Consider the following 12,961-nt stretch of genomic DNA (forward strand, 5'->3'; position numbering starts at 1 on the left):
ATAAATCAAACTTTGAGGAATATAAAGGAAATAGAGGAGAACTTGAATAGGAAATTGGAAGTTAAAATAAAAAAGCCTTGAAATGTCATTGGTGAGTAAGATTAAAGAGAATCCTAAGGCAATTTTATACATTTAAAAACAAGAGGGTGGAACAACTCAAGGGCAAAGGAGGGAATTTGTGCCTGGCACCAGATGATGTGGTCAAGGTATTAATTGAGTACCTTACTTTGGTATTTACCAAGGAGAAGGACATGGAGGATGGTGAGATCAGGGAGGAATGTGCTGATATTCTAGGGAATGCCAACATCAAAGAGGAGGGGGTGGAGGTGCTCTTGAGGTACATGAAGGAGGAAAGTCCCCAAAGCTTGATAGGATTAATCCCAGGTTATTGGGAGAGGCAAGAGGAAATTGCTGGGGCCTTGACAGGTCCTTGTATTCTTTCTCACCACAGGTGCAGTCCCAGAGGCTTGGAAAAGAGCCAATATGTTCTTCTTTTTAAGAAGACAATAGAGGCAAACCAATAAATTACAGACTAGTGAACTTTACATCAGTGGTAGAGAAATTATTGGAGATTATTTGCAATAGAATCTACTCGCAAGAATAGCCTTGATGAGGATAGTCAGTATGGTTTGTGTGGGGGAGATCATGTTTTACAAACTTGATTCAACACTTTCAGGAGGTGGCAAAGATGATTGAGAGAGGGCAGTGGATTCTATTTCTGTAGATTTAGTAAAACTTTGGACAAAGGTTCCTCTTGGTTTACTGGTCCAGAAGTTGGAGGTGTATGATATCCATGGATGCTCCGTAGAATGGATTCAAAATTTGCTTGGTCATTAAACACGGAGGGTAGTAATGAGTGTCTCAAACAATTACCAACATGAAGTTTGTTAAAGAAACTTTAATGAAATGGTGGCTTTTTAAAATCTGAATATTGTGCTTTCAATGTGAATTTGATTTCCTTTATAGGGTAAGGAAAAAGTAACAGACATGCCGTCTCAGTATGAACAATTGAGACCGAATCCAGAAATCCCATTTGACCAAAATCTAAATTCACCAGATGCCCATTGTATTCTTGACACTAATTACATCCAATTAAAAGAATTGTATAAACATTCTGAAGCTGAAATTACTAACTTTAAAGCAGAGATGCTTCCAAACAGGTCTAATCCTCCAGTAAATACTGAGATTTATAAAAATAGTAGCTCAAATACAGAGGTGAAAGATTTGGATGAACAAGAATCTCAGCATGCGTTGGCAATGGAATTGTTGGCTGAATTATCAGAGGACAGGATGCAAACATTGGGAGAAATTAATGAAAATGGTTATTGCCTTGAACAAAAGCTCCAAGAAACGCAAAATAAACATGAAGAGACATTGAAGGAACTTTCAAATCTGCGGGCACAGGTACAAGACTTGCACCTTAGGGAAGAGCATTTATCGTTCCCAAATTTAGAAGATTTAACACAGTCCTATGAAGATGAACTAGAGGAAATGAAGCAAAAACTTAAAAGGGCTCTGGAAAATGAAGAAAGAGCAAATAATAACGCGAGAGAAATCGAGGAGCTCCTGGAGATAAAAGATAAAATGTTATCTAATTGCATCTCTCTGGAAGAGTATGAGGAGATAAAAAAGTCTCATGCCCTACTTATTGAGAACATCAATCAAGAGAAAGCATTGCTAATTGAGAAATATAAGGAATCACAAGAAGAAATTAAAAAGTTACAAGAAAAGCTGAACCATCAGGCCCACTCTCAAGCAAAGGAAAGGGGCTTTGAAGAAATGCTGACTACATTGAACAAGAAAAGAGATGAACTGAATAATCAATTAACTGCAGTGACTCAACAGTACTGTGCAGCAGTAAGTGAATTAAAAGAGCTGAAAAATAAAAAGGCTGAAGTGGCATTTGATCATGTTAATTCAAACTATATCCACAGAGAGCAACATGAACAATTAGTTCAAGTTTTGAATGAGTCCATTGATGAACTGAAAGAAAAGTTATCTAACTTGGAGATAAAGCTTAAGGGATCTGAACAAGACAATGTTAAAATGCAGAGGGACCTTGAAATTCATAAACAGACTTCGGTGCCACTGTCAGAGCATACAGAAATAATGATGTCTCTGGAAAATACAATGAAGAATTTTGAAGGCAAGATAGAGCAGATAGAGCATGAGCTTGAACAGAAGGAAATACAACTGAATGTGTTAAAAGGAAATTTGGCCACAGAGAAGGCTGCTGTTCAAGAGGCCATGGTTCCAAGATCAGAGTGCGAGAAGATAAAAGCTTTACTAGAAATGGAATCGAAACGATTGACTAGTAAAGTAAATGATTTATTAAAAGAGCAAGAAAAACTATCTGTAGAAACTGCACAGGCCAAAAAGGAGAATCTGATAGCAAAAAATGAGCGAGATGCAGCTCAGGCTCAGCTTCTGAGCAAGGAACAAGAAATCAAGAGGCTTCGCATCAGGAGCCATGATATGCAGCAAGCTATGGATGAATTGCAAAGGCGGGTTAAAGATTCCTTGAAAGTAGAAGAAGATAAAGACAGGAAGGTAAGAATTGTCTATCAATTTAAACTGAAATCTAGAGTTTCAGACTGAATTTTCCAGCTGAAAAATGTAACTTTGGAAAGTTGATTTGTGAAATATTGGGCATAATACCAAAAGTTCCTGAAATAAAACTCAGTGTCCTTCTAAATTTAAAATGGCTACATTTTTCTGCATTTCAACCCTGCAAAGCCTTTTGTTCCCAAAGTCAAGCAATTCCCAAGTCAAGAAAAGCCTGCTTTCTTAGGAGAAAAAAAAATGAAAAATTAAATCTCTGTTCAAGATGAAATTAAGAAGTAAAAAATACAAGGAAACAATCAGTAGAGGAAGGATGTTCATCAATTGTAGAAGTATTTGAAGAAGTATCACAAAGTTAATCAGACCTTAGCCTCTGGGGATTTTATGCATTGAGATAAAAAGTTAGGAACCCATTAATCCTTGTAATTTTTCTCTGCATTCTTTCATTCTTGTTTCTTTCCTATGGGTAGGTCAGTGGTTCTCAATATTTTTTTTCCCATTCACATACCGCCTTAATGAATCCCTTACCTACCACAAGGCACCTATTGGCATCCTTTGCCATAGGTCCTCTGTGATTAGTAAGGGATTACTGTTAGTGTTTGGTAAGAGTTTGTGAGTGGGGTTAAAAAAAGGTTGAGAACGCCTGAGATAGGTAATCAAAACTGCACGCAATACTCCAAATTTAGCCTAACCAATGTCTTATACAACTTCAACATAATATTCAAGCTCCTGTATTCAATATTTTGATTTCTGAAGTCCAATGTAATAAAAGTTCTCTTTATGGTCTTGTACAACTGTGATACTGCCTCTTTCTGTATTCCCAGATCCCTCTGTTCTAACTCAGTGCCCATTTATCATTCAAGTTCTGTCTGGTTTATCATCACAATGTGCAACACCTCACACTTGCCTGCATTAAATTTTACCTGCTATTTTGCAGCCTATTTTTCTACATGGTCCAAATTCCACTGCAAGCTTGAAAGCCTTCCTCACTGACCACTAACCCCAAATCTTCATGTCATCTGCAAATTTGCCGATCCAACTTACAACATTATCATCAAAATCATTGATATTGATTAAAAAAACAATAATAGATCCAGCAGTGATCTCTAAGGTACACCATTTGTCACAGGCCTCCATTTCAAGAGGCAATCATCTACTACAACTCTTTGGCTTCTTTTACTACCTTATCTTCAATGCCGAATGAATGAACTTTGTTGGCCAATCTCCTAAGTAAAATATCTTACTAAAGTCCATGTGAACAGCAGCCATTACCTTTCCTTCATCAACTTTCCTGGTAACCTCAATATTCTAAGATTGGTTAGACATGACTTACCATGCAAAAAGCCATGTTAATTCTCCCTATTAAGTATTATATCTATCTATATATATATATATATTGTTACAAGATCAAACCAGCAACCACAAAGAAGGCATATCACACAGGGGTCAAGATGAACAATTACTTTATTAACAAAAAAAATTCATCATCAAACTTTAATTCAAAATCCCCCCTTTGTAACAATGCCCACTGGTTACAATGCAAATTTCTATAACAGTGTAAAACTAATAAATTTCCCAGCCTAAATATAATATATGTAATTAAAGTCTAAGTTATATTTCCAACCAGTCTACAGAAAAACACACAAGACTCACAAAACTTCGATCTTAACTGAAGCAAAGATCATAAACAAAATTCAGTTTGTTTGGTAAACTGAAGCCGAAAGATCTTTGAGAGAGAGAAAGAGAGCACAAAATTATAATTTGTCTTGTGTTGCTTGCAGAGAGAGGAACTACTGGCTTAGTCCGGATCCTTCTGGCTACTTTCAGAATGTTCATCCTTTTTGAAATCCCAACATTCTAAACTGTCCTCCAGACCATGACTCATGCTATGGGGTTTCTTCCACTCCACAGCACCCGCAGTGGTGGTTTATTGTCCAAGTCCAGAAATCTTTCGATCACTTTCTGGACATGCTCAGTCCGTCTCCCACTCTCTCAGCAGTCCACCTTCACCTTGGCTCTCTAAGGAAAATTGTCACTTTTTAAACATAAAACCACGCAACACATAGGCCATTACACAACACAGCAACTCTGTAACACCTCCACTGCTAAAAAAAATTTGGTCCTTAAGAACAAATTTTTAACAATTAATGGAATTATTACATAAATAAAATAAACACTCCATTTCTTTACAATAAGTATGTGATTAGATTCATATCTACCCAGCTTAACATCTTGACAAACAATCTGCTATTACATTACCCATACCCTTTATGTGTGTAATAATTAAATCATAGTAAGCTCCAATTCAATAACCGTCATCTTATTTTTCATTTTAGACAGAAAAACTAATGGATTATGATCAGTATATATTATTAATTGTTTTTGAGCAGTACAAATATACACATCAAAATGTTGCAATGCTAAAGCCAGGGCTAATAACTCCTTCTCAATGGTCGAGTAATTTCGTTGATGGTTGTTAAACGTTTTTGAGAAGAATGGAAGAGGATGTTCTGCTCCATCACCATCCTTCTTCTGTAACAGTACAGCACCAACTGCTTCATCACTGGCGTCCATAGCTAAAAAGAATGGATTTTCAAAGTTAGGGGACAAAAGTACAGGCTGATGGCATAAAATGGTCTTTAACTTCAGAAACACTTTCTGGCATGCATCTGACCAGATAAATTTTTCTTTCCAAGTAGTTTTGTTAATGGGAGTGAAATTTCTGCAAAGTTTTTACAAAATCTAAGATAGTAGCCAATCATACCTAGAAATCTCCGAAGAGCTTTCTTATTACCAGGGAGAGGGATAGCCGATACTTTTGCTCCAACTGGTGCCATTTGTCCCTGTCCTACCACATGACCCAGATAAATTACAGTGGCATGTCCAAACTCACTCTTGTGCAAATTCACTGTGAGATGTGCTTCTACCAGTTTCTGAAATAACTGCTCTAATTCAAGCATGTGTTCTTCCCATGTATCCATACTAATTTACTAAATCATCGATATAGGCTCCTGTGGGCTCTAAACCTGAATTACTGCATTAATCATTCTCTGAAATGTGCCAGGTGCATTTTTCATCCCGAAAGGCATAACATTATACTCATACAATCCCGAAGGTGTAACAAATGCAGAAATCTCCCTGCCTCTCTCTGTCAAAGGAACACACCAGTATCCTTTTAAGGGATCAATCTTTGTAAGAAACTTAGTCTTCCCCACCTTATCTATACAATCATCTATTCTGGAAATAGGGAATGCATCAGTCTTTGTCACCATGTTTACCTTTAGATAATCTGTACAAAACCTAATTGAGCCATCTGTCTTAGGCTCAGAACACAGGGTGAACTCCAATTTGAACTTGATTTTTGGATGATGTCATTTTTGAGCATATAATCCACCTCTTGATCCAACAATTTCCTTTTTTCCTGATAAGCTTGGTAAGGATGCTGCTTAATAGGCTTAGCATCACTGACCTCCACATCATGACAAGCCATAGTAGTTCATCTGGGAATATATCCTTAAATTTCATAAGTAATGTCTTCATTTCTTCCCTTTCTGATTTAGGCAAATGTATTAACTTGGTGTCTAAGTTTTGCAAAACTATAGAATTTTCCAGCCTGAGGAAAATTCACACACTTCTCCTTCCATGAAACTTATATCTTCCTTACTTTCCTCTATAACTAGCATCTTGGTTGGAATTCTAGTTATTTTCTCAAAGTAAGTTTTAAGCATGTTCACGTGACAGACCTGTGTCTTTCTTCGATGATAAAGCGTCTCAATGACATAGGTGACCTGGTTAATTTTTGGTTTCACCTTGTATGGTCCTGAAAACTGAGCTCTCAAAGGGTTTGACTGCATTGGAAACAAAACCAATAATTTGTCGCCAGGTTTAATGTCCCTAATTTTTGCTTTTTGATCATACCAAATTTTCATTTTTCCCTGAGCAGTTTTTAGATTTTTTCTTGCCATCTCGCAAGCCAGATGTAATCTGCTTTTAAGTTTGAAAACATAATCCAACAGATTTGATTGTATATCATTATGTATCCACTGTTCCTTCAACAGTAGTAATGGACCCTGACTTCATGACCAAACACCAACTCAAATGGACTAAAGCCAAGAGACTCCTGAGTTGCCTCTCTTTAACAGCAAATAATAAGAAATGGATTCCTTCATCCCAATCCTTATTATTTTCCACGCATTAAGCCCTCATCATATTTTTCACAGTTAAACGGAACCTTTCCAAGGCCCCTTGACTTTCAGGATGATAGGCAGACGACCCAATTTGATGGGCTCCCAATTCATACACCACCTATTGAAATATACCAGACATAAAATTACTCCCTTGGTCCAAATGAATTTCCCTTCGTAGGCCAAATGGTGTGAAAAATTTTAGCATAGCCTTCACAATCATCTTCACTTTAATGTTTCTCACTGGAATAGCCTCTGGAAGCCTTGAAGCAGTGCACGAGTGTTAAAAAATATTCATTTCCTGCTTTAGTTTTTTGGAATGGCCAACATAATCCACTATCAAATTTGAGAAGGGCTCCCCAAAAGCAGGGATGGGTTGTAAATGTGCCACTGGTGGTCTTTGATTAGGCTTGCCCACCAGTTGACAAATGTGACAGGTTCTACAAAAGTTCACAACATCCTTTCTTAATTTCGGCCAATAAAACTGTTTCCTTATCTTTTCTACCATCTTCTTCACTCCAAGATGACCTCCTAAAGGTGTACTATGAGCCAACTTTGATATTTCATTTCTGTAAGTTTTGGGAATTACAGCTTGCCTTATTACCAACCAGTTTTCACTGGCAGGTATCACTTGTGGTCTCCACTTTCTCATCAATATTCCATCCTGAACGAAGTAACCTACTGGCACAGTTTAAATTTCCTGGTTAGACAGAATCTTATCTCTTATCCCAGCAAGATCAGGATCATCCTTTTGTCTCGCTATTAATTCTTCTCTTGACAACAGCAAAGCTGGATCCTTAGGTTTGTCCTCAATGCTTGCCTCCACTACAAGATCATCACAGACTTTCTCTACCTCTACCTTTTTTTCTAGACATGAATCTAGTAATGGCACACACAGGGTAGATTTCCAAATCCTTTTCAGACTCATAAACCAATGGCTTACTTGTGAGTTTCACCGCAGGTATGACTTTACCCTCTGCTATATCACTTCCTAACAAAACAGAAACTCCATCCACCGGCAGACTTGATCTTATCCCTATCGTAACCAGGCCATTAACTAAGTCTGATTTCATCACTACTCTATGCAAAAGTATAGGCTCTGCTTCATCACCAATGCCTTTAATTAAATTCTCATCTCCAGTATCGGTCTCCTCACCAAAATTCAAAGCGTTGCTTAATACAAGCAAATGGGCTGCTCCAGTATCCCGCAGTATTTTAACTGGCACTTGATTGGATCCTTCTTTAACCGAAATGAAACCTTCAGTTATGAATGGTTTAAAAATATCCCTAACTTTCTCACTCTGAACACAGGCAGTTGATACCACCCTTTTCTCTTTCTTCCTTACCAAATACAATTTGGTATTATGTGCACTGACTTCTTGCAATAGTGGGAAATAACACTCAAAAATTGTTCCTTCACCCATTTCTCTTCCTCTCTTCCTTTAACCTCACTTCTAGATTTTCTTTCTACTATACTTGGATTATCTGCAGTATTCCTTTGAAAGGTTTTCCCTGGTGTTCACTTAGGCTTGTGGATTGTAGCATATTCCCCTGCGAATTTAGCCAATTCTTGCCAAGTTTTTATATTTTTCTCTGCCAAATACACTTGAATATCATCAGGAACACAATTTTTAATCTCCTTAATCAGAATGATTTCCCTCAATAAATCAAAGTTATTTTCTACTTTCATTGTGGCACACCACCAATCAAAACACACAACCTTCCTTTAAGCAGAATCCAGGTAAGTTTGGGTTGCTACTTTTTTTAAACTCCTGAACTTTTGTCTATAAGTCTCTGGGACGAGTTCATAAGATCGGAATATAGACTGCTTTACAAATTCATAATCAGCTGCTTGTTGTACAGTGAGACACAAGTGCACCTGTTGGGCTTTCCCTTTAAAAACACTTTGTAGCAGGAGTGACCACTGGCCTGGTGGCCATTTTAAATTTACAGCTACTTTCTCAAATGCTGAAAATACTGGTCTATTTCAGCTTCCTCAAATGGAGGAACTAACCTCACTTCTCTACTGTTCAGAAACCTCTCCTCCTGACCAGCATGTGGATTTTGGGATTCTCCCTCTCCTTGCATTAGGGTCAGCTTTAATTTAGCTTGTTGTAACTCATGCATCCATTCTTTTTCTCTCTCTCTCTCTCCTCCATTTCTGCTGGCCTTACTGCTTCCCGTTTGGCTTTCCTTTCTGCCTCTTTTTTTCCACTCTCTTCCATTTCTGCCTGCCTTATTGCTTCCCGTTCAGATTTCCTTTCTGCCTCCATTATTTCCTCTAACTCTAGTTTTCTCAAAGCCAACTTTACTTCCTCTGAAGTTTTCTCCTTTGGAAACTGATCTAATGCAGCTTCTTCAAATACCCCCTTTCCTACATAGTGCTTAACAATCTTTCGGGCAATTTCCTTTTTTTTCATTCCAGTTCTTACTGTAAGAAATTTTAACTTGCCAACTAGTATTGACTTTTTAGCCATTTTTTAATTAACCACTGAAGGGTTCGCTATGAACTGGTCAATATCCATAGTTGCTGGTTTTTCTGCTGGTGATTTATAAACTCACTGTTTATTTTTAACTTCAGGCTGGAGGTTGAGTCAAACTCAGATGATTGATAACTAAGCACAAGTCAATTGCCCCTAAAGCTTCCAAATTGGTTTGATCCTGGATGAATCCCCCAAATTATGTTACAAGATCAAACCAGCAACCACAAAGAAGGCAGATCACACAGAGGTAAAGATGAACAATTACTCTATTAACAAAAAATTCACCTTCAAACTTTAATTCAAAAATTCCCCCTCTTTTATAACAATGCCCACTGGTTACTATGCAAATTTCTATAACAGTGTAGATCTAATAAATTCCCCAGCCTAAATATAACATATGTAATTAAAGTCTAAGTTATATTTCCAACTTGCCCACAGAAAAACTTAGACACAAAACAAACACAAAACACACAAGACTCACAAAACTTTGATCTCAACTTAAGCAAAGATCATAACCAAAATTCAGTTTGTTTGGTAAATTGAAGCCAAAAATTCTCTGTGTGAGAGAGAGAGAGAGAGTGCGAGCACAAAATTCGAAGTAGTCTTGTGTTGCTTGCAGAGAGAGGAACTACCGGCTTAGTCCGGATCCTTCTTGCTGCCTTTGGAATGTTCATCCTTTTTGAGATCCCAACATTCTAAACTGTCCTCCAGACCATGACTCATGCTCTGGGCCTTCTTCCACTCCACAGCACCACCCAGTGGTGGTTTATCGTCCAAGTCCTGAATTTTTTTAAATTTTCTGCACATGTTCAGTCTGTCTCCCACACTCTCAGCAGTCCACCTTCACCTTGGCTCTCTTAGGTAAACTGTCACTTTTTAACATAAAATCACACAACACTTAGGCCAATACACAACACAGAACTCTGTAACAATATCTATCTATTTGTCTCTATCTCTCTATATCTCTATATCTATCTATCTAATCTCTTCAGATACCTTCCAATAACTTGCCCATAATGATGCCAGGCTCACCAACCTACAAATTACATGGATTATTTTTAACTTTCATCACTCAATCACATCTCAAACAAAGGAACCCCAGAATACAGAGCTGCCAATCCTGTCCTCCTGCAACCAAGTCTCACAAATAGGTTACAATGACATAATTTCAGGTGTTGATCCATTCGTCAAGCTCATCTACCTTGCTTTAAAATAGAGCAACTCAGAACATTATTTTCACCATGCTCAACCTATTCTGTCATTGTCCTCAGGTTTCACAACCACTATCTGCTCAGGCAATCTGTGTGAAAGAAAAATCAGTTTTTATGAATGTTAGTTTTGGTTGTTTTGCAAGTTACCTTCATTCAATGTTTCCTTGTTCTTGATCCTTCTCCCAATAGGAACAGAGAACACTACAGCACAGTACAGGCCATTCGGCCCTCAATGTGGTGCTGACCCATATATTCCTTTTTTAACCCATCCTACCAGTAACTCTCTATGGTTCTTCCATCCATGTCCCTGTCTAAGAGTCTCTCAAATGTCCCTAATGTTTCAGCCTTCATCACCATCCCTGGCAAGGCATTCCAGGCACCCACAACTATCTGCATTTTTTTTTTTTAAAACACCCCTGATGTCTCCCCTTCACTTTGTACATATGATCTCTGATGTTTGCTGATCCTGCCCTGCTGGCTGACCACCAAATCTATGCCTCTTATAATCTTGTAGACCTCTATCAAGTCTCCTCTCATCCTTCTGCGCTCCAAAAGGTGTCAGTTCTACTGACCTTGCTTCATAAGACTTGTTTTCCACATCCAGGCCACATCCTGGTAAATCCCCTCTCCACCCTCTTCATAGCTTCCACATCCTTCCTATGATGAGGTGAACAAAACTGAAGACAATACTCTAAGTGTGGTCTTAGCAGAAATATTTGGATTTGCAACGTGACCTCTCCCAAACTCAATACCACTATGAATGAATCCCAGCATCCCATTGGCCTTCTTAACTATCCAATCAATCTGTGGTAACCTTGAGGGATGCATGGATTATAACCCCAAGGTCTCTCTGTTCATTCACACTCGTAAGTAACTGACCATTAACCATGTGCTCAGCCTTCTGATTTGTCCTTCCAAAATGCATCACCTCACACTTATCCGGATTGAACTCCATCTGCCACTTTTCGGCCCAACTATGCATCCTGTCTATATTCTCTTGCAACCTTCAGCAACTTTCAGTTCCATCTACAACTCCTCCAACCTTACTGACCCATCCTTTCACCTCTTCATCCAGGTCATTTATGAAAATCACAAAGAGCAGGGGTCCCAGAACAGATCCCTGCAGCCCTCCTCTAGGTACTGACCTCCAGGCAGAATACTTTCCTTCCATTACTACTCTCTGCTTTCTTCTTGCAAGCCAATTTTTTTAAATCCACACAGCCAAGGTTGCACTGATGCCTCATGACTTTCTGGATGAGTCTCTCATGGGAAACCTTGTCAAATGTCTTGATAAAATCCATGTAGACATAGAAACATAGAAAATAGGAGCAGGAGTAAGTCATTCGGCCCTTTGTGCCTGCTCCGCCATTCAGGCTGATCTTAAAGTTCAGTACCCCGTCCCCGCCTTCTCTCCGTAACCCCTAATTCCCTTATACTGAAGAAATGTATCTAATTCCCTCTTAAATATATTCAATGAGCCTGCCTCTACTGCTCTCTGTGGCAATGAATTCCACAGATTCACCACCCTCTGGGTAAAGAAATTCCTCCTCATCTTGGTCCTAAAGGGTTTGCCTATTATCTTCGAACCATGGCCCCGGGTTCTGGACTCCCCCGCCATTGGAAACGTCCCTTCCGCATCCATTCTGTCCAGTCCTGCCAGAATTTTATGTCTCTATGAAATCCCCTCTCGATCTTCTAAACTCCAGCGAGTACAATCCCAAATTGTGCAATCTTTCCTCATAAGTTATTCCTGCCATTCCAGGTATCAGCCTGGTGAATCGCCTTTGCACTCCCTCCATTGCAAGAACATCCTTCCTCAGATAAGGCGACCAAAACTGTACACAATACTCCAGGTGTGGTCTCACCAAGGGTCGTACAGCTGCAGTAAGGTATCCTTATTCCTATACTCAAACCCTCTTGATATGAAGGCCAACATACCATTTGCCTTTTTAACCACCTGCTGTACCTGCATGGTTGCCTTCAGTGACTGGTGCACAAGAACCCCTAGGTCTCTCTGCACTTCCCCATCTCCCAATCTATTGCCATTCAAATAGTAATCTGCCCTCCGGTTTGTATTACCAAAGTGGATAACCTCACATTTATCCACATTGTAGTGCATTTGCCAAGTATCTGCCCAGTCCCCCAATTTATCCAAATCACACTGGAGCTCCCTGACCCCCTCTTCAGTGCACACAACCCCTCCTAGCTAAGTGTTGTCTGCAAATTTGGAGATATTACATCCAATCCCCCTCATCTAGATCATTAATGTAAATTGTGAACAGCTGGGATCCCAGTACAGATCCCTGTGGCACCCCACTGGTCACCGCCTGCCACTCAAAAAACGAGCCGTTTATCCCAACTCTCTGTCTTCTATCTGCCAGCCAGTTCTCAATCCACATCAATACCTTGCCCCCAATCCCATGAGCCTTGATTTTGCATGCCAGTCGTTTATGTAGGACCTTATTGAAGGCCTTTTGGAAATCCAGGTACACCACATCCACTGGCTCTCCCCCATCTATTT

At 39.0% G+C, this 12,961-nt stretch overlaps 1 protein-coding gene across 4 annotated transcripts in view; it reads left to right on the plus strand.

The window, feature by feature from the left end:
• Positions 1-12,961, plus strand: part of rai14 (retinoic acid induced 14) — a 255,675-nt gene that overhangs the window by 217,454 nt on the left and 25,260 nt on the right. For all 4 annotated transcript variants that reach the window (XM_069924041.1, XM_069924042.1, XM_069924044.1 and 1 more), the window contains one exon: positions 967-2,550. In XM_069924041.1, the coding sequence (XP_069780142.1) occupies positions 967-2,550 (1,584 nt within the window). The remainder of the gene's footprint in view (positions 1-966; positions 2,551-12,961) is intronic.

The sequence above is a fragment of the Narcine bancroftii genome, chromosome 3, assembly GCF_036971445.1.
Source record: "Narcine bancroftii isolate sNarBan1 chromosome 3, sNarBan1.hap1, whole genome shotgun sequence".
Lineage (NCBI taxonomy): Eukaryota > Metazoa > Chordata > Chondrichthyes > Torpediniformes > Narcinidae > Narcine > Narcine bancroftii.